At 35.1% G+C, this 23,605-nt stretch overlaps 2 protein-coding genes across 18 annotated transcripts in view; one reads left to right on the top strand and one right to left on the bottom strand.

The window, feature by feature from the left end:
- Positions 1 to 23,605, bottom strand: part of ar (androgen receptor) — a 166,957-nt gene that overhangs the window by 135,604 nt on the left and 7,748 nt on the right. For all 7 annotated transcript variants that reach the window (XM_073949588.1, XM_073949585.1, XM_073949582.1 and 4 more), the window contains one exon: positions 19,337 to 19,745. The gene's annotated coding sequence lies outside the window, so the exon portion shown is untranslated. The remainder of the gene's footprint in view (positions 1 to 19,336; positions 19,746 to 23,605) is intronic.
- si:dkey-204l11.1 lies at positions 5,002 to 23,375 on the top strand. Of its 11 annotated transcripts, none has more exons than XR_012405656.1 (8): positions 5,048 to 5,264; positions 7,419 to 7,554; positions 8,623 to 8,801; positions 8,963 to 9,051; positions 17,222 to 17,389; positions 17,491 to 17,595; positions 19,358 to 19,809; positions 22,796 to 23,375. XR_012405656.1 is itself a non-coding variant. In XM_068221048.2 (7 exons), the coding sequence occupies exons 2-7, from the start codon at positions 7,471 to 7,473 to the stop codon at positions 19,741 to 19,743; spliced, it is 1,011 nt and encodes a 336-aa protein (XP_068077149.1). In that variant the 5' UTR covers positions 5,002 to 5,264; positions 7,464 to 7,470; the 3' UTR covers positions 19,744 to 23,375.

Below are 23,605 nucleotides of genomic sequence, written 5' to 3'. Positions count from 1 at the left end.
CCTACCCCTCACAATGGCATCACTAGCTCTATTGAGTGTAGGGACGCACTTTATATATATCAGCTACCATATCGTTATAGGCCGATAAATGCTTTTAATATTATCGATATTGGTTATATAAATTTGGCGAAATCTTTAAGCTGACATATTACATAATGGTACAGAACTGCCTGCCTCATGCATGTGTAGGTCGAACTTGAGACTTGTCCAGTTCACTATAATGGAGCTCCTTACAAGTCCATACTTTCTTTGTGTGGTATTGCTGTGCATTGTTAACTCAGGAAGTAACCATAATCCTTATTGTAGATATGTTTGATAGAGTGTCATTGTGCATTTTGGTTTAAATCACCTCAGGTAAAATATTACTTTTGTAAACATAACAGCAGCAATGCACACGTGCTAGGCAACTCATTGGATTGTTCGTAATCTAATGTGATTATTAGTCATCAACACGTTGCTTGCCATGTGTTATTGATGTTAGATTTTATTCGGTTTTGATCTGCATATTTATGATTACAATGAGCGCACGTGATGGCTATCACCGCACACACACATAGTGAAATGACAAAGCCTTTTCAGCAGCCCAAACGGAGCAGGCATGTGCCTGTCAATGAATCAAGCATAGGGGTTTTCAACTGCTCGCCATGCACATTCTGTCTTTGTATTATGCACAGCGTTTGTCACACTCGGGTGTTGTATCAAAATCTGACTGCACTTCACTTGCATGCACATCACAAAACACATGTAGTTAAAGTTTCAAACTCACAGCGGTTTATTTTAAACTTTTCATCGATAATTTTTCCAGGAGTTGACGGCTAGAACAAACATGGAAGCATTGTCTGATTGACAAGCAGCACCTACATGTGTTCAAAAGAATTTTAAAAGACAAACGGCTTGTACGGTGGCTCTGAACTGTCAAAACACCTCTCAAAAAGCTTTTTTGGACATTACATATTTGTACACGTGTACATTACTGTAACACAAAATTTTATTCAAAAACATATGAACTGATTTCAGTTCAGTTATTTAACCTATTATTTTTATGCAAAGTCAAGTTGCATGTTAATTTGAAAGGAAATTGCTAAAAAAAGGAAAGAATTTATTTTTGGTATGCTGATTTATGTGAAATTGTGAATATAGGTCTATTTAATCACCTTAGAATTTTTTGCTTTGAGTATGCTATTCAGTTCATAAGATTATGAAGTTTTTCAAAAATAAAATCAATTGTTTACTTTATAAAAATATAACATTTTGAAATATATATATTCATCGGCTAATATATCGGTTTTGGGCCTTCAAATCTTAAGAGCTGCATCACTGAGATATGCAGTCTCAGCTTGCATAATCAAGGCTGCATGCAGATGCTATGGAGATTTCACACACATTAAAAGTATCTCCTCCATTACAAGTGTATATTTGACAATTAAAAAAAGAGTGCCAGTTAAAACTGAAAGTGAAATGATGCAACTTCGCTGAAACACATAATTCATGAAAGTTTTTGCACAAAACTGAATTTTCTATTTAAGTAAAGGTGCTTCTCGGTAATTTACAGAACTGCTAATTGAAGCAGTGTGCTTAACTGTCAAAACAATACAGCTATTGATAGTTTTAGAAACATTTATGTCTTGTATGAATGTCTCCAGACCATATAAAGTTGAGACTGAATGCGATGATAGGATGTCCTGATTGTCAACCTAAGCATTTGCATACTTCTGCTTATCCACCTCGCACACTATGTAAATTGCATGACATAATCTGAAAGCATTGCGTTCAACACAGTCTCTTGTCGTAGAGATTTGCAGACTCTAATCTGGCTGATGCATACATGGGTGAGATCTTATGCATTCAAAATTAGCTTGGGTCTAAAACAATCCTGAATTGTGCTGACTTTTATTGTACGTGGCAGAGTTGGACAATAAAACAACAATTATCACAATATAATATTCCCCCAATAAAATTGCAAGCACTTCATAAATGTTATATATATTATTTATATTATATTATAATATGTTGTCATTCACTTTTTTGATCACCAACCACTGTGGCTAATAGAAAATATATTTTATGTGCACAAATTTGTCTTTAGCATTCTAAAATGACTGGATTTTGTGTTATGGCCACATCACATGACTTAATCATTTAAATTTTTTGTGTGTTGTGTATGACCTTGCTCAATATGAATGAGCAAATGACTTGTGGTTTCATCGTGCTGCATTGCACTTAGTTTGTATTTTACATAATGAAATATGAATCAAATGATATATTTTAATATATTGACAATGAAAGGATGATCAAACATGTGCGGGTAAAGTTAGACGCATTAACAATCTGTTCAAAGATCGATTAAATTGAAAGCTGAAATCGCTGCTGCTTACAAAATGACACTTTTTATAATTAATTTTAACCAGCCAAAATGGCTAGTGGGAGAGGCTATCTAACCCACCACAGCTTAAATCTACCCACATTTGGTGGGTTGGTGGGTGTTAATGTCAAGCCCTGATAATGTCCATGCCTGTTTATGCAACATGGACCATTTATCTGTAACACACAGATGGATAAAAATAATACATTTATTTTTATGTAGTGCCTTTGAAACTTCCTTTTCAAAGTAAGGTACACGTAATAGACAAGCATAACAGAAAGCAGTAATTCAGAGGTTATACAAAGTTATAGAGATTAAAAAAAAACATTGAAAAAAAGTAAAAACAAAATGTAACATACAATATACCTCACATTTACATTTAGCCGACACTTATGTCCAAAGCGACTTACAACTGAAGAGGCATTCCGCAATTCAACAAGAAATAAGCACCTTACAAATAGAAAAATAAAAAAAGTGTTTCTTTAGATCTCGAATCCATCACCCGAGCAGCTCCAATAAAAAAAAAAGAAAGAGAAAGAGAAGCACTTGAAACTAAGCAAAACACTCAAATGTCTCTGTGATTTAGTTTAAAGCTAGAAGTACAGCATCTCAACAGAACAAGACAAACAGGAGAAACACTGTCTGTGCAATGAACAGTCCAGTTAAAGGAGTTTACCATGGATAATCTATAGATTTACAATAGAACCAAGTAACAGTAACTGCACCCTGGTTTTGTGTCAGGATTGGGAAGTAAACATGAATTTTATTACATTAATTACTGAGAGATCCTTTATATAGATATTGTTTCGCTGAACATAAATTTACATCTGCTCTGTGTCAAAAAAAGTCAGGGAATAAAAACCTGTTTTATGAGTTCATATCAACCACTTGATCACACAAGAACTTTGAAACTAATTTCATTGTTAAAATATTTTGTTAAGGAAAAAGGCTGCCAAAACATTTTCCATATACCTCAAATTGTGAAATGTTCATCTGGTTCATCTAGTTATGTTTTGAGTAGTTTGCATTAACATTTTAATGTTGAAACAATCTGCCTTTAAACTTGAGTATAGAGATTTGACATGTATTAATATCAAGCGGTCATAAAAATAAAAAGGAAAACACTCATATTTTTCTTAATTTTGTCTCAGATATTCCTCAAAATAAAGTCATGTTTGGAAGTCAGATATCGACTAACACAAAAGTAGTAAAATGCTTAGCAAAAACAAAAGAATGTTTTCTGTAAGATCCTATTTTGTTCAGTGTTGTTTTGCTCATTATGTCTATGCTGCTGGTCTGAGGCAAATCCCTTGTGTTGGACTCTAGTTCTGTGAGTAACGCCAATGTTTTTAGGGGCTCTCATGCCACTTTTCATAGTTTTTCCTCTGTCAACAGCAGGTGCACAGGGACATCTGCGCAGCTGTATCAAGGATGAATTAGCTTTTAAACTCAAACCACTTATAATTTAATATGTCCTTGTAACTGTACTAGTTAATGTTGAGAACTACGTACTGTAGGTCTTTAGAGTCTTATCTGAACTATTCCCGAGTCTGGCTCTGCTCTACGGCCTTCATACTTAAAAACTCCCACAAAAGACGCACAAGCGCACACTCAGCCAAACACACATGCCTTCTGTTAGACACGATCCTAAAATCCGAGCGGTCTGGTTTCAAATGTATTAAACAACTTTCTTTTTTCCCCCTCTTAATCAGTTCCAGCATTATTTTATTTGTATTTTTTTGCTTTCCTGTGGTCTGAAGGACTCTGTCTGGGGCTCCTTCATAGAATCATATCTGCCTTAGACTTAAATATGAGGCTGGACGTCAAAACACGTACATGTTTTTAGAGGTCAGAGCAAATCTACACTTCTGATAAGGAAGTGTGTGATGTGGAAGAGGACAGGAACAGCTATGATAAGATTCAGGGTGAGGTGAGCACACGTCTTTATCTACACTGTAAAAAAAATATCAGTTAATTAACAGGTTTTGTATTTTACAGTTCACTTTATTTGTTATTTTATATATTTCTATGTCAACTTTTTATGTTGAAAATTCAACTGTGGAGTTTAGCAAAGTGACTTAATGACATTTTAGAAGTTTGAAATTAAAATTGTATTAGATTGTATTAAATTTTTGTATTGTATTATAAGAAATTAGGACAGAAAAACAACACAATATTATTGTAAGTGCATTTGCAGGTTATTATAATGTTATTTATAAAGGCAACATAGGCAATATATCACTTCAAACTAGTAAATTGTCCAAAAAAACTCACTTTTTCCAACGTTTTACAAAAAGTTGTTGGAAAAAAGATTAATGTACAATACAATGTATAATTCAATTCAAAATCATGAATATATAAAATGTTCACAAAATATGAAAAACTTTATTTATATATTTTTACAATGCACAACAACAATGACTAAACTATCAGTTTGACTGGTAAAACCTTTCTGTTAATATAAAATCCTGGTGTTCTGTAAATTAAGTTGCTTAAGACTGGTTAAGGGACAAAACAACCTGTCCAAAACACTGTCTCTGACCTGGTCTAAGTTCAGACACAACAACCCTGACAAAATATAAAACTACTCTGTCATGCACTCTCTCCCACTTTCCCTATCTGTTATTTCTTCCTTTGCCAAATCCACTACGAAAGCTATGCAAGGCTACAGTGCCCTCCTACTCTCTCTCCCTCTCTCAGACACACATACATGTCTTTGCAGTTATCTTTTCATCAACACGTATACCACAATTGCTCGCACAAAACATTCTTCACTTAGCTCAACAATTTCAGAATAGTTTGTGTGCGATAATTGCAGAGAAAATTGATCAGAAGATGAAAGTAAACATGACTTGCTGTGCTACTGGCCAACTGATTACTGAGCTGCAGCGTTCAACTTAAGGTAATGCTCTCTAATAATGCAATGCAACACAATGCAGAGTACCATAATGATTGTTACACAATGAGATGAGCTGAAATGAATATGATGCATTGTCAGGTTGTAAACTAAAATGAATTGTTATGTAATTTAAATCTTTTTTTAGTTACGTAAGGTCATTCAAAGCCACTTCAAAGGTCAATGCGTTCATTATCGCCACCATGCGTTCATAAGATGTTACTGCGGTAAAAACAGTACATGTGAAAGTTCTAAACGTTTTCATTTGGAAAAAAATAATTAATCTTAATCAGTTCTAGATATTTTTTTTCGTTTTTTTTAAAGATGTACTTTACATTTATATACAGAATGTCTGTGGTTGAGTTGATGTGCCACAAGATATCAAACAGGTATCGTTCTGTTTTAGATTCAGATAACTGAAATGCCGTTATATAGCAATTTCCATTCAATCGCATTTCTCAATGAGATGACTTTGAGATGGTGTAGGCGCATCCTAATTCTCCTTAAACGGCAGCTTGTTTGAGAGTCACATTAGTGTGAACATGTCTTGACATGCCTCCTGTCTGTCCCCGAGCCGCAGCGCACGGTAGCTCACAGGGCAAATGTGCCAGTCAACAGCTTCAACCACAAGCTAAATTGGACCGAATTTACCCAAAGCCACAGGAGACGTTTACTTTAATGGGACAGAGAATTAAGTGACTGCCGAGAGTTGCCCCTGCTACAATGTAAGTGCGGATGAAAGTGTCCCTAATACGTGAGTTTACAGGAGATTGATGATTAGTAGCCGGTGCGCTGCTCTCTACTTCTGAATCGTAGCTGTGCGCCCTACTTAGTTCAGTTTGAGCACCTTTCTTCTGTTTTATGCCTCGGGAAGATTATTCCCAGCAGATCATTTAACGGAGGTATTTTTGTTTTAGATGGCACCTGAATGTGTGCTCTCTCTTGATCTGTTTCTCCGTGTTCTCAGATTGAGAATGAATGAACGCGAATGGACATTAATCTTTATTATCGAAACGAATGTAACTACACACTGAAGCTGACTATACTGTGTTGCCTATATTCCACGAAATAAGCAGGACTGCTTTCTTTTCTTTTATCTTTTATTTTCAGTTAATAACACAGCGATATCAAGCAGTTTATTTAATATGCATAAATCTGAGGATATGAAAAAGTTGCAAATATTTACTATTATTTAAAATCTATATAGTTTTAACTGAGTGATTTATAACTCGTCGTTAAAATCGTTTGTTCCACTAAATTGCCAAAAAACATTAAAAAAAGAATTGTTTTATTTGAATATATATTTTTAAACAGTATGATCTAAACCTCTGTTGGATTATTTTCAGAGTCCCACAAGGTAGCTGTGAAATACTTTTTAAGTTGATTAGTTATACATTTGTGCAGATTCTGTTTAAGCAATTGTGTAATATTTAACGTTTCCTAAAAATGAATGAATGAACCAAATCCCATTCTGTATTAAAACAATAACCTAGAACAAAATGTTCCTTGAATTTAAAAGGTATTATTACCATTAACTATAGTAGTTCAATATGTTTCAGTAATTATACAAATATAAATTATACAAAAATGTAAATGCTATGTAGGTTAAATTGGGGTTTGAATTCTTTTTTTATTTTCAAATTCAAAGACAAAAACTGAACTTCACTGTACAAAAATCTGATTTAAAAGTGGCAGCTGATGGTAAAGAAATTTACTGTATAACAAATATTGATAGTTATTCAGAACATACTGAATGGTATACTGTATTGCTGTCTGTATATTTTACAAATTATTACTGTATTTCATTAAGTGATTGTTAATATTCATTTGAACAATCAAATTGTGCAATTTGCCTCCAAATGTATATATAAATAATAAATAAAATATGTCAGTAAAATATGACTAATAGCATAGTATCACGTGAAAACCATATACCATCAGTGACTCACATGATGCTAAAGTAACATAATAAACATTTGCTAAATAACAGATAAAAATAAAGCTATTCAAATGTGATATAAATCTCTGGATACTTTTACATTTTTTTCACTGTGGATTACATTTTAATGACTAATTTTACCAAATCAAACGTACATTATTTTACAGGAAAATACAATTTGATGTTGACTGTTGTTCCATTGTGTTTGCGGTCACGCACAGTTGTGAGTGTGACATGTTTGAACTCTTTCTCTGACCTTCACAAAGATATGGAATGGACTGTTTGACAGACGAGTATTATCACAATGGAGAATGTCACAAGTGCCCACAGTGCCCACCCGGCCAAGAGCTGAAAGAGGTAAGACAACAACAGAGAAAGAGAGCGAGAGAGAATGCCCTACTGTGTGATAGAAATATTACTGTAAGACAAATGTTTGCAAAGTCATTTGATTCAAATAATCAACATTTGACAAGCCTAGGGGTTATTTGAAGAAAGCAACATTTAACAGCATAATTAACCTCACTTATTTTTAAATGCTAGTAGATGAACTGGCATGTATGATCCCCTGCAGTTAATGTCAACATTCCTTTTTGATTAAAGTTGTAAAATTCTATGCAGGCAGCATAATACTGCTGTATTAATAAATATTTGATTTTGCTGTAAATGTTTATACTGATAGGGTGAACTGATAGGTTCAGCGAGCCAATGATGGTTTGTTGGTCATACTAGCTAGTGCTCAGTTGGTTTATCTGGTCAACAGATAGGTCCCCCAGCCTGACCAGATGAAAACCACTCTAAAGTCAGCCAGCAGCCCTGCCCTTCCAAATGCTCACATATCACTTGTGTTTTGCCTGTAGAAAATGGTGTAAAAACAGAAATTGCTAGTCAGTTTCATAAATAATAATAACACAATTTAAAAAAAAATGTTTTATTTAAACTTTTAATTGAAAAATTCTGCAATACTATTTATTATCGTAAAAAATATACCCCAATAGCTTTAACTAAAAATATATTTTTATAGTTGACTGCTGGTTTAATAATTCTTGACTAAAATATAACATATTTAAATATTAGTAGTTCTAATTATATTTGTACTCAATATAGTTTAATATTCCTAAAAACAAAACAAAAATGCAATTAAACGGTTAATAAATATGTTTCTGTGCAATTTTACATATAAAATAATAGTACTCAAAAAATAAATGTTTTTTTAAGTGTGAAGTGGACCTAGGTTTCTGTTTAAAGACGTCATGTGCACTATGTGAACATGCTGCAATGTCACATGTCTGCCACCAGAGGCTTTAGCGTGACCTTAAATGACTTCAAGACTGGGCTTGGTTACAAAAGCTGGGTTCTCAGAAACTGTTTGACATCCAATGCACTTATCATGTTACTTAATATGTTTGTGTGCATGTGGGCTGTTAGGACTGTGGTTATGGTGAAGGTGTGCCGGCTGTGTGTGGCGTCTGCGATGTTCGGTGGTTTAAAGAAGACTGGGGTTCTCACCCTTGTGGATTGTGCCAGAACTGCCGCAGACTCAACAGACACCAAATCAAGCGCTGCACACACACAGACAACGCAGTTTGTGGAAACTGCCTCCCAGGGTGAGACTTTCTCACACACGGAACAATCCTACCTAACATGATTTCTATAGCTGATAATTGCGATCATCCCACACAGAACACAACTTCACACCCAGATTTGTATAGGAACACACCTGTATCTTGGTTTTACAAAAATAAATGCTTTTTATTTCTTACTGTAGTTTCTACAGCAAAATGCGGCTGGATGGATTAGAAGACCTGGAATGTCTTCCTTGTGGGCCCGCCCCTTTCCGAAACATACAGTGTAGCCGTGAGTACCAAACCGAAAACACATCAGCATGACTTCTCAGTCTAAAAACAAATTTAATGCCCCTTAACAGCCACTTCAGGCTTAAACTGTGGTGTACAAAATTTTTTAAAGCAATGGTTCTACAAAAAATACAATTCTGTTAATAATTACTAACACTCATTTCCTTATAAAAAACTGAAAATCTTAAATTATCTGGGAGGACAAATTAATAATTTTTTGATGAAATCTGAGAGCTTTCTGATCTTCCATAGAATGATACCAAGAACATCTTCAAAAAAGTCCATGTGTCATTAGTTTTTTATTTGTAATTTTATGAAGTTACACGAATACTTTGAGTGAAAAAAAAACTAATGTTTTCAGCTGACCTTTGTTTATTCTGATTTAAATCAGTAAGGCTGGGCATAAACATGCAAGTGAAATGCAACTTAGTTGAAATCTTCACACGTTTGAAAAGTCTTCCTCTGTTTGTACATTAGGTGAGGGATGCATACACTCATCCTGAACTGAAGAGATGTGCACACAAATGTTTTCCTGTTGCTTCATATAAATTGTCTGTTTTTTCACAATGGTTTCGATGGTTCTGTTTTTGGTACTTTTCTGGGCTTTGAAATTTTAAAGTTTTGAAACTTACTCTTGCTGTCTATGGAGCATCAGAAAGCTCTCAGATTTCATCAAAATATCTTAAATTGTGTACAGAAAATGAAAGGATTGGAATGACATGAGGGTGTGTAATTAGTGACAGAATTTAGTTAGCGGTGACCTATCCCTGTAAATGAATTTCCGCCTTTTAACATAAGATCATTTCAACAAAAATAGGTAGGTCAATTTAGGTACATTTTGACAAAATTGCATCACAAAAAATGGTTGATTAGTAAAAGTCTGATAGCCAAAACTGCTTCCTTGTTCACCATCCAGTGCTTTACATGTCTGGTTTGATGGCAACAAGTGCTTTTTTTCTATTCCCACTCTATCACTGCGTTTCAAACAGGATAATTCTGCCTTCAAAGGGTATAATCTGAGTGAAAACTAATTATGACCGCCATATTGTTGGGTCGTTCCACACTTGGCACTTCAAAGGCTCCAGTGGAATAAATGATTTAGAAGGGTAGGATTTCTACACTTGTTTAATTTGAGATGCTGGAATGCATTCCATGGGAGAGATTTTTTCTTTGAACCCCTTGATCCCTTTAAACCTCCCACTCTGATGGACAAACTCTTTATAGAGATAGCAATGACAGCAATGATCCATTGATAGCTGGAGCGCAGCATTGGTGTTTCAAAGGACAATTGACCAATAAGCATAAGATATGCATTTCTGCCACCTACAGGATCGGAGATTGTGGAAACATTCTGTATGGTGTAGCAGTGATGGAGGAATCAAACGATTTTCTTAGAACCACATGCTTAAAAAAATGATTCACTGTTTCAAAGTGCTTGAAACCACATACTGGCAGAACCTGCTTGTTGACATGCTCCTAATGTTAACAAGCCCAAAAAAAAAACACGTTACAAAATGTTTCTATGAAAGTCTAATCTCTTAAACATAGTCTAATAATCATTACACATCCATAAATATGAAGTAGCAGTATAATTTGTGAATTAATTGCAGTGTTTTATCACCGGACTAATTACTTTTTTTTCAATAAATAAATATTACTCTCCTTTTTTAGATCAGAATTTCACAAAAATTTTAAAGCCAAGGTTTAAAATAGGGTTGAGTATCGTTTGCGGTTATTTAGTTACCGGTGCCTGAACCGATACTTTTGAGCCACAAAATTATGTTGGATGACTCTAGAAAAACCTTAAAACCTTTTATTTGACAACCATTATTTGTACTTTTGAGGGGCACATTTTTACGTCACAAAATACTTAAAAAATTTTATTTTATTTTTATATTTTATATTTAATTTTTTTTTTTCATGCATCACTCTGCAGTCTTCATAAACAAGATAATTAGATAACTTAAACTCAAAATAATCTTTCTTGTTAATTTATTTGACAAGTGACTTTGTACTGGTGTAGGATAGCACAATTCTAACATTCAAATACATCAAGGCACATTGTTGCACTTTTAAACTTTAACACTTTAACAGATTCAATTTCTTTTGACCTCCGATTCATTTAAAATAATAATATTTATGAAAATTTTCACAGTGTTTCCGAAAAATTTTTTTTTTATTCTGCAGTCATAAGTTGTATTTCTTATTGTTTGTTTCTTGAATAAAAGCAGTTCTTAATAAAAAAAAAATAAATAAATAAGGCCAGTATTGTTAGCCTCCTTAAGAAATATTTACGGTTTATTTTTTAAAATATATATAACAAATCAGTTACAAAATAATTTGACTAATTATTTTAACTTTTATAGTTAACTGAATAAGTCTTTAAATTACACTTTAATCTGAATAAAAGTCTATAAAATATTTAAAGGGACTTTGTCTGAAAACAACTGTTTAAAACAGCAAAATAACTAGTAAAATGTTATGCACTGACTGTCACTATGGAGAAGATAAAGATTTTTTTTTTATCAAAAAAAAAAAAAAAAATTCACTGTTTACATAATAATCTAGACTCTAAATCAGAGTATTGTCTAAATCATAATAAAATCGTAGCATTGGTGTCAGAGACAGTACATTCTTCTGCCTTTGAGCCCTCAAATGTGTCATTAAGTTTGTTTCCCCCTTACACACAACTTTTGTAAAGCATCTGCTTCTTTGCTGTGTCAGAATCTTTGCTTGTAAAATACGCTTTAGAACGCTTAGTTTAAGCAAATATGATGAACGCGATCCTGCCTGTTGATCTGAAGAGAGTCACTCTCACTCACAGAATATGCTGTACTGCGCGTATTGCATGCGTCCGTTCCCTAAGAAACAACAAACGCCTGACATCGCCTGTCTGTATTACTCTTAGTTGCTTAGAATTGGGATTAAATGTTTAGAGATGGTGTGACAACGTGTACCTATGTGTGCCTTTGTTGCACTCCTTAATGCTTCTTACATTCTTGTCACAGCACCAGTGGCACGGTAATTAGTCACCAAAATTCATATGCTGATTTGATCCGGTACATACCGGTTACAAAGGTACCGGTGCTATAACCGGGTTTCGGTACCCAACCCTAGTTCAAAACAGCATGAAAAGATAAATCCTTAATTGCTGAAGTCACATGATTGGACCATTTAATGCCCTCAGATCCACCATTTCAAAATTATCTTTGCAAAGACGTTTTTTTTTTTTTTTCTTTGCCAAAACTGATCAGAAAAGTTATGATGTACTTCCTAGCTGACACTGCAACTTTACTGTAAATGCATTAGTGCTAAGGATTATATAATTCCTTGTGTAAAGCCATACAGACTATTCACATATTTTGTCTTTTTAGCTCTTGATTTCATTTTTTTTTTTTTTATGTAAAAGCAAATAGACAGGAAGTGGCGCGAATTGCACTTTCCAAATGTTTACACTCAATGTGAACAGCCCCGTAAACAGCAGTGAGCGACACAGCAGATCATGTTCTTGCATCTTGGCATGTGGCTGTTTGTGTAAAGATGACGACATCCTGTTTCAGCATGGTTCTTTGCTGTACACCATCATTGTATAACATTTACATTTATTAATTTAACAAAAGTTTTATCTCTGCTGTGTATTAAAAAATAGCACTTCCTGTGTTTTCATTCTGCTGGCTTGTTGTCTGCGCTGGTGTCGATTCTCTGTAAACCGATAACATTCAGCAGTGAGTCTAGCTCCCCCGTTTTAGTACTGTAATGTTGTGCTAGGCAGATACCATTGTAAAAGGGTGCCAAAAATGTGGTGTGGTACAGTTAGCCATTTTAATAATTTTGACAGTAGAAACTGATATAAAAAGTACCATACCGTACTCTACAAAAATCACACCGCTCAGTGGAAATGGGACATAAATTAATCCACCCACTTGGATATTCCTTAGAGGTGCTGTAAAGTGCATTGAATAAATCAGTTAAACTGTTCTCTGATGTCTGTATAGTTAGTATGTTGCTTAGGTCGTTTTTGAATTTCTCCAAAAACAGTTGTATTTGCTTATTTATAACCTAAGGGGTTACCCCTAAAAGGGTATTGACGATATTTGGAAGGGTCGTTAATATTAATGAGCTTTGAACTGAGGCTCCGCAACTGTTGCCAATTTCTGCTCTTAAGCCACGGTCACACTGCACTTTTCTCCCTATAGATTTCCATTCATACTAAGAATGGGACGATAACTGGTTTGAAGGGTTACCACAATTTGGAAAAGTCAAGGTTTTAAACTGCTAAAATTTTCTGTTAAACTGTTCCGAAGGTATATGTACGGTTTTTTAATGTATTTTTATGTTTTGTAAAGAAATCTGTGTTTTTGAAACCAATGAAGACAGCAGAAGTTAATGATTTATTTGAGCTATTTAGCTGGACATGTTTACTGTTACAAAATATTATAAAGGTTTCTTAAAATAATATATATGCAATGGTGAACATTTATTCACTTATTCATTCATTCATTCATTTATTTATTTATGCAGAAATTTAAAAATAACTTATTTTAGAGCAGTGATCATAGTATTGTGAAATTGTTGTATTTTTATCCAATGTTATCATACCGTCAGAAACGTATACTGGCCCATGCCTAATTCATACACACGCAAATGTGGCAGACCAGAAACGCAAGCTTATGCGAGAAGTTTCACAGTTCACTGCGTTGCATGGTTAAGGCTTGGTGAACTCTTGACCTGCAAAATCGCATCACATGACTGCATAAAATCAAAACATACTGTTCTGTAGTCTCTGTGCAGAAACTTAAAATGTGAACCAATTGCTTGCTTTTTTAATGTCTAATCATCTTGTTTTTCCCCGCCCCTTTTTATAGCACCATATGACAGAATTTCGCAAGCTCGAACTCTAGTGTGACTGCAGCAATATACAGACATTGTGATGCACTGAAGTAAACACATGCAAAATAATCTTAGTTCATTTGTAAAAACTAAATAAAATAAAAATAAATAATTGTAAATGCCTTTTTAAATATTTTTAAATCTCATAAAAAAATTAAATGCCTGGGGCGTGCATAACAATGGTCCCATGTAAAACGTAACAGCCTGTGCCTTGTTCTAATTTTACAAATCACCAAATTTATAAGAGAACAAGTAAATAGCAGTTTTTGAAGCTCACTGAATGTTATTTCCATGTACTGAACTCCTATTATTCGCTATGCCAAGGTATGTACAGATTTTCATTTTATGGCACCTTTAAATTGGCTCCACTCATGACAGACAGACAGGTTTGATATAACATCAGTGTGAGTACAAGATGACAAAACTCTCCCTTACTTTAAAGAATTTAAATCTCAAACAAATCCACAGAAATACAAACCAATGCTTATGTTCATTTAACATGTGCATGCACATCTTGATTTCATGCTCAAAAATACTTCTCCATCATGTTTTTGTCCTTTCAATGCTCATTACGCTCTTATAGTCTCTTCACCCCTGCACTCTCTCGTGCTCTTATCTGTGCTTCAGCCTCTTTATTCCCTCTTTTCTCGCCGTTTTATCTCTATTCGCTTTATTCCCTCAATGTGATTACGAGTGAAGTTAGAGGGGAGATATTTATCCAGGACGGATCAGTCAATGCCCTGTGAAAGTGCTCAGCATGGACTGAGGGTCGATCCTCCCTGAACCCACTCCATCATGCATTGACAGAGGTCTTTTAGCATTCTGCTGATCAGATGCACTGCCAGCAACAAGAAGAGGCAAACGTTAAGAAAGAGGAAAGGGGACAGAAAAATGACAGTTGTGGTTGTAGTGTTTTTAAAAGTGAGAATTATTGAGCTGTTTACTGAGCTATTGATGGAGGACTGCTTGTTGATTTGAGCAGGTTCTAAAAGCTTTTGTTTGTTGTGTTTAAAAGCATACTTTATATAGACAAGTAAACTGTCCTCTTAACCATGCTCGCATTGTTCAAAAAAACAATGAAGTTGATTTTCAAATTATTTAGACTAGACAAATTCTTTTTTAAAAGTATAAGGATAAATTGTGACCATATTTGTTAAAATGTCAAAATTACAAAAAAAGTGGCACAATGCGTGTAGTTTATTGGACTTGTTTTATTTATCCTAAGTGCTCTAAAGCCATGTGATAGCTTTGTGCAGTGGAGTGCAAAATGACTAGGCTTTGTGTAATGAAATGCAGTGGTTATTGAGTGAGGGTATTTTCACACCTGGCTCATTTGCAGAGTTTGTTTTGGAACCTGGCACGTTTTCTCCCTTGTTTGGTTTGTTTAAGCATATATGAACAATCATGGCAATCATGCTCGAATCTACACCAAAATAATTGGTCTGAGATCGCCTGAACGAGGTGGTCTTGGCCAAATTGCAAACAAACTCTGTAGTGGTTCAGCTAGGGTGAGAAAGCAATCTGACCCAACAGACCAATGAACCAAGCACCTTAATTCATAACAGGGAATGTGTTACAGAAAAAGCAGCAATGTTCGATTTGGAGAGTAAGCACATCAGTTATCATACCTTAAAAAACATGCACCACTTCTTAGAAAGTTGTTTTTCTTTTTTATTTTTATTGGTTTTTCTTTTTTATTTTCTATCATATTTTAAAAAATATATATAATTATGACAGTTTGCAAAAGTTCAATTCAATTTACCTTTATTTCTATAGCGCTTTTACAATTTAGATTGTGTCAAAGCAGCCTAACATAAAAGTACTAGTATATTAAAACTGTCAGTGTAGTTCTCAGAGTTAAAATTCAGTTTAGTTCATTTCAGTGTGGTTTAATGTTCACTGCTGAAAGTCCAAACACTGTAAAGCAAATCCATCAATGTGCAGCTCCACTCCACTAAAATTTTTCAATATTTCTCAAAATAAAATATATTGTGTGCCAAGGGGAAAAGGTTTTCATTTTTACTTAGACATTTAAGAAGAATATATTTTAGGGCAGTAATCACAGTACTGTGATACCGTAAAACACCGTCAGAATCGTATATCGGCCAATACCTATTGTTGACATGAAATTTAACCACATTTTAGTAAAAACGCAAACAATACAAATATAAAAATTTAACGCTATAATTAATTTACACTGGGTTACTTCTGGAAGATTTCAGCTGCTATCTAAGGTCCTACTCACACTATGCTATCCAAACCGTGCCCAGGCCCGTTTCCCGGATCGTTTGATAAGTGTGAGTGCGCTGAGCGCGGTTCACTTGGGCTTTGGCGCGGTACGCTTGTGTGCGAGTGCAAAACGTGCCTAAGCCCAAAACTGAAAGCGAGACGCGAGTTTTAAGGCACCGTTTCATATGGATTAATTAATAATTCTTACTGTGCAGTGAACGCAAACTATCGCAGTTTAATAAAGACGCATACCCCTCACTGCATGACAGCTGCGCACCTTAAGCAAACCTCCTAATTCCTGCAGCACAAGACCTTTACGGTTGTTTATGAGCATCAAAAGTGACGGATCTATTCACCGAATTATTTGACTGTGTCACAGCATATCAAACGTCTAAAGCGATGTAACTGAAGAAATCTCCACTGTGCTTAGTGAGAGCGCTTACTGAACAGCGCAGCATCGATGACGTAATCGTGCCCAGGCCCAAATGTAATGTGAGTGCAGGCCGTCAGGGGAGATGGGAGGGGGAACAAGCGTGCTTTGGCCCGGTTTAAGGCCGCTGTACATAGTGTGAGCACGGCCTAAGCTTTCACTTCATTTTGCACCTCCCTTTTTTCATGTGTTCAATACTTTTTTCCAGTGTCAACTAACTGTTTCTGTGTAAACTAATTCTACTTGTTTTCTTTTCGTATATGCATTTCTTTGGTTGTTATCAACATCTTGAAAACTTCATGTCAACATTTTGAGAAAAATGGTGATGTGTTGAATACTTGTTTCCCCCACTGTATTCAAAGCATTGTTTTCTATCTGGAATACCTTTTAGAACACAAACTGTATTTTTTAATGTCATGTAAACACATGACATCAATACTGAATCTTTGACTTAGCAATCTTGACATTCTTTGTTGTTGTTTTTCAGTGATTGTCTGATTAACTTTTTTTTTTACTATTTGCTGATACTGACATTTGTAGCAAACCTGAAACAAACAACCTTAAACGTAAGTGTAAATAATAAATTAACTGTTGCATTCTATGTGATTCTTCTGTTTTTTAGGAGGAGAAGTGACTGGTGAGGCAAAAGTCCAGACCTCAGCAGCTCCTTTCACAAATGCTTCTTCCATTGTGACTGCTTGTGCAGCAACAGCCATCTTAACAACATTCCTGTTTGCCATAGTGTGCGTCACCTACCAGACTCGAGCTTCACTCAGGAAGAAGTGCACAAGTATGTATATACTCACTCACTCTGAACATACATATATAACCAGTAATCCATTGAGTCAATTTAATCAACCTCTACCAATCTTCCTCCTAATCTATATTCAGGTTGCTTATCATCGGTCAGTGACGGTCATTATGACAGTAATGCTGCATCAGTTCCAATGTCAACTCTACACACAGTGACGCAGGATGCAGAAGCGAACAGATCAAGTAAGTTTCCATGACATGCTATGAAGAACAACTTGTTTAGAGACAATGTTATGCGGGGAAAAAAGGCAGTGGCATCTGTAACTCATTATTATACACCACATGGCAAAACATCACCTTTAGAAAGAGATCCAAGTCTGTTTAAAACAGACCTCTCAGCATGACAATATGGTTTCTAATAGGGGCCCGTTGAACACAGATTAGTCGTGTTATCTCATTATCTGTTACCATGGAAATGAAATAAACCTGATCCTATTTTCTGTTGTTATGTGTTAAAATGACCTTTAAATTTGGTCAATGAGACACTGAAAAGAAAGGCTCACAGTTTAAAATAGAAGGTAATTTTCTAAATATATAAATAAACAACCTGCAATGTATTTCTCCAAAACTTGATCTTGCAAGATTCTTTCCTCAAAATTACTATTTATTCTACAACTGGAAGTTTTTATTGTCTAATGTTCTCTTTTATCTCTTACAGTTCTGGGGTCTCATTTATGAAACGTTGTATAGAAATCTTCCTAAAATTAAACATGCGCTAGAATAAATTGATAATTTAGAAATGATCATGACTCATAGTACCAATTAAAGTGAGTTTAAAGTTTAAATGACGTCAAGTTTTAAGTTAAAGGTATTTACCTGTGGTTTAATTACAGCTGCACACGTTCCTCTGTCAAGTTTGTTTTTTATAGATCACAACTTTTGAGTGAGAAGTGGCATACTGTACGAACTTTTACACCCCCGTTTAGGTCATACGCCTTGTTTATAAATGCTGTGATCTTTTTGTTTTTGCCCAAGCTCTAAGCCATAATGACAGACTGAATTTTTTTTTCTGTTCTTCAAACAAAAAAACATTAATACAATATGTAATTATTTAAACAACTCTTTAGCCATTTCATAATGTCACATGTCAAAGGTTTTCACTGACTAAAACTAGACTAAATTGTTCACACATTTGCTAAACTACATGTACTGTTCGAGTTCGGTTCACCTGCTGAATCACATATGCGCAATATTATCGGTTCCCAACTTCTCAAATCTGATCTCACTGTACTGTTCTAACAGCTGAATAATTTGGAAAATTGGTTTATTTCGAGTCACAGGGTATATCATGCATGTTAAAAGTAAGTGTGTGGATAAGAGTGCTTACTGAAAATGCAAATAGTTTCAAACGATTCACTTCTAAGTGAACTGGTTGAACCAGTTAACCAAATCGAAGATCAGTTTAAAAAGAAAGATTGGATCATGATCAGGATCATTAATACAGAAATAAAACCTATGATTGGGCACAAATGCATTTAATTAATACTTTTAAGTGTCTGCTCGGGTCGTATTTAATGCAGTCATCGTGCTGCTGTCATGTCCAATTTATTGTTTTTGTGGCGGGAGCAACAGCAAAGACTGACTGGAGGAGAACCAGCTTGATCTAGCCAATGGCATCAGAATTACAGACTCTGGGGTGCCAAACGGGTCAAACACCTGGCAGCGCGAAGTAAATAGATTTACTTCTAAAGGGCATACAGTAGGCTTTTGTATTAAGTACATTTAGAAAGATAAAAACGAAGGACACATTTGCTTTATATTTAGTTTTAGTTAGTTTTGAATGTACAAATTAGTTTCAATTAGTTCTTGTTTTAAAAAAAAAAACTCGTGTTTATTTTTATTTCAGTTAACGAAAATGATTTTAAGTTTTTGTTTGTTTGTTTGTTTTACTAAAATACTATAATAACCTTGTCGTGTGTCTTACTTGTGCTCTCTGTCTTATAAGATCCTCGCCTGCCGTTAGATGACATCACCACTCTGCTGACCTCAGATCTTCGCCTGCATGGGTGCGAGGTTCTTCCTCTGGCAGCAGAGTCGGCCTCCGCTGATCCTGCGACTGGACTCATCAGGCAGGCTACAGAAACACCTGATGTTAGCTCTTCAGACTCTGCCCTCTCCAGCCAGCATGTCATTCTCACTCTGCTAGGAGAACAGTCTACTGTGAGACCCTGCTGTGCCGTGGAGCAGCGGGCGGCCTGGGGGCTTCATGCTCCAGTAGAGTGCACTGAACTGGACCTTCAGCACCTCTCCAGCAGCCCAGACCTTCAGACATACAAGCCAGAAATATCCCACAATGTCTGGGCTCCGACTCCAGTGCACCCTCAGGCCTGATGCTGGAGAGAGAAGTCAAAGTGGAAAAGCAGATAGTTAACGTGAGATCACAGATGCAAATGTAAGGTAATGAGATGCTAATGATCTATTTTCCACGCTCTGTACAAGCTTGTGTTTGATATTTATTTTGTAGTGTTCATTTAAGTGTTATAATCTGTTTGATGCGTCAGAAATAACACTTCAGTGTATTGAAGTCACAGTGAAAGTGATGGTTCTTTTTTCTCATGTTGATGTACATTGGAGTTAAACTGATTTTGGACTATGAAAAAAGGGGCTTGGTTCCATCCATTGGTTGTTGATTGGAGCGAGGCAGATCTGAAGGCAAGCCTGTAGACGATTTAAGGAAATGCCTGGCTGAATTAATCGCAAAAAGATCAATAATGTGTATCAATAATGACGGCAATACAGGAATAATTCACCGCAAATGAAAATTCTGTCAATCTTTACCCACAGTTGTGCCATTCCAAACCCATAAGCTGCTATAATTTGACTCAGATTTTGAATTTAGACGCTTTTCATTGTTGCTCTCCAAGGAAAAGTCAGAAAACTTGAAATAGAGCAGACCATCCGTACATGTAACTTTTATGTTCTTTTTATAGTAATTAGCCATGCTTTTTGATGCTTTATAGATGTGGGTGTTATATTGTTGCTTGGAAAAACGTTTTATTAGCTCTGTAAAACGTGGCTTTTCATTTTTATTAATGAAAATAGAACCACAGGAATGACACGAGAGAGGGTGAGCAAATGATGACAAGTTTTTGGATTAACTACAGTACTGTTCAAAAGTTGGGTCAGCAAGCTTTTTTTTCAATAAGTTAACATTGTTATTCAGCAAGAACAAAGAAAATTGATTCAAAATGACAGCAAAGACAGTTAGATTCTAATTAAAACATTGATTAAAACAGCATGACTGTTTTCAACACTGCCAAAAACAACAATTGTAACTTTTTATGAACGCTAAATATTACAATGATTTCTGATCATTTATTCGACACTGAAGACTATAGCAATGCTTAAATGACATCTTTTAAACGTATTAAACTCCTAAATATATTAACATAGAAAAGTGCTGTTATAAGTTGGAATAACACTATGGCTATGACTGTGTTTAATCAAATAAGTGCAGCCTAAATGAGCAAAATGTTACAAATTAGACCAACCCCAAACTTTTGAACAGTGGTGTACCTCTTTAAATTTTGTACAGTATGTCTCTGCTCAGTAAGCTCACTCCTGCTGTCTTCAATAAAAGCTCAGGAAATGGATCATATCCTCCTGAAGCCAAAAGCTACAGGCAGCTGCCACTGCACCTCAGTGATGCAGGTCATGTTCCGCGTTGGTCTGAACATGTTAGCAGCTTTGTGTTCATATAATCATACCAGACCTGCTGTAAAATCCTCTTTAACCTCCAGATACTGTTTACGATGATCACTTGATTTACAACTAACACTACAATTTTTCTTATGTCAGTTTAGGAGTACCTGAGATACCGTTTACTTTGTAAAGCATTTTTCAGTTTTAAACTAAAGTTTAGCACACTGCCAAAACAAATCTAATGGTCTTATATCTAAGACATGCTGCATTATCCTAACTTTGCAGTGCATTACTACTAAAACCAACAAAACATGAAAAGCTATTAATATTACTCTACATTTCAACCTGTGTAAGAAATGATTTCAGGGAAAGGAACCCATTTTATTTATTTATTTTATAAAGAGATCTAGAAGATGTCTAATAGATGTCTCAATATAGACGACTTGGCTAAAAACAGGTTAAATTTGGGCTGTCGATAAAAATGTAATAGACATTTAAGTATAGTGCAAAAATAGGCTAGTCAAATACAAAGGAATGAATGACTATAGAAGTCTCTTGTCTATTTGATGACTAGTCTATTTTTGGTCTGTTATTTTCACTGACAGCCCAAATTTAGCCTTGCTTTTGCCAGCTGTCTGTTTAGATGTCCATTAAACATAAAAGTCTGTATGAATAATTATCCCATGCCTCAAAGCTTCAAGTTTAAGATGTGGTACGGTGGATTAGCAAAATTGACTATTCAAAAAATTAAAATGCAATATTGAAAACTGCTTTAGACTAAATCTAGCTTTCTTTTCATCAGTTGCTTTCATCTTACTTGAACTCAAAGAGCCACATGATGCTCTTTGTTGAGACTGTTAAATGCATCTCTTCAACACGTTCATAGCATCTCTAACCTGTCAGCGCTGCGGGGGAAACTCATGTGAGCATGTGCCAATCACATTTCCCACTTTTTTTATTTTATAGCGGTGCAAAAGTGCAGGTGATAAAAGGGCCATTGTAATTTTATGCACACCGTGAACATTCCAAGATTCTGGATGAAGACTTCAAGTTTAATAGTTGCCCAATAACTTAGGTTACACGTACACAACCACTAACGTACAGTAAATGAACTGCAGAAAGGACATAATGTTTTCAATATTCGTAAAAACATTGTTTAATTCCATAACAACTGTGCATGTGCAAACCTGTTTCAAAATGCATGCATTACAGTCCTTTGAAGAAGGCTGCTGTTATTCGCCTGAGGTGTGAAGCCTATTGTAAGTACAAATGAGAATTAAGACATCAAGTGTTATCGTGTGGGCTGATGCCAGCACTTTAGTCAACAGGTGTGTCTGCGAACATACAAAGATGCGTTTGAGGTGGTTTGGTGGACAGATGCAGGTTGGATGTTGCAGATACCGCAAAAACTGTCTAATTATACAATATTGCAATGAATGCCGAAGACCAAATGGATTTTTTACACGTGCACAGTTTTCCAAGTGGCAAGCATCATTAGAAGGTGTTGGGTTCATTAAATTGAGAGTTCACACCAGATCATTCCGAATTGCCTTCCAGGAGGACTATTAAAAAGTGCCCACGCACAACACTTTCCAGGAGACATTCCCTGAAATGGTCCCATTATTCACTTCTTAGGCTTTGAGTTTGAAAGTTAAGCAGATACATTCTATAAAATAATGCAACAACAAAACAACAAATCGTGAAACGAACAATTTGATACATTCTTCTCTGCTTTATTCAGGTGATGTTGAAGTGGATTTCAAAAACACATCAGTTTATTAGACCTATTTCCTGAGTAGTTTCAGAGTTGGCATTTTAAGTCTCTGGGAATGAGGCACAGCGATGACCTCTTCAAAATGGACCGCATCCAAAAAGGCATTTAAAGCAATTGTTCCTCTTTTTTCACCTTAGATAAATATTGCTTTTCATTTAAAAAGCTAATTTAATAGCTTGAACATTTCAGCCTAAAATGGGATTTTTTTGTACTGTAAAATGGTGCTAGTTTATTTTTTTTTTTCTGTATGTCTGCATGGTGATGTTCTTATTCTTCAGTAATTTCTGTTGATTGTAATATATGTGTATATATATCAGAGTTTTATTTTTTCTAAGATTATCATCAGTGTTGAGTGTGGCGTACTGTTATGTCAAAGTAAGAAAAAAATATGTTGTTTTTTTTACTAATTTGTTCAATTGAATGTATAAAGTGTTCTTGTTCTTGAATCAGGACCAGTATTGTGGGGGAAATGCAATGGTGCTTTTGTTGTCAGTGTTTTGTTTGAGTAGATTTCAAATAAACTGCTTTTTTACTTTGTGATATCACATTTGCTTTGATTGCTGATTTAGCTCTCAACACAAAAGTGGAAGAGTGTCACTAATGCAAAGTACTACTTTATAAAACATTAATTTAAAAAAAGATCAGACTGACAAAGGAATAAGCTTGACTGACACAAAACCACATGTTAAGATATGACCGCCACCTACTGTTCAGTTGTGAGCACTAAACTAAGGTTTGTTAAATGCATCTTAATGCAGAAACAAGGTAGTTTGATCT

The sequence above is a fragment of the Danio rerio genome, chromosome 5, assembly GCF_049306965.1.
Source record: "Danio rerio strain Tuebingen ecotype United States chromosome 5, GRCz12tu, whole genome shotgun sequence".
Lineage (NCBI taxonomy): Eukaryota > Metazoa > Chordata > Actinopteri > Cypriniformes > Danionidae > Danio > Danio rerio.
This window is presented reverse-complemented; position numbering and strand designations above follow the sequence as displayed.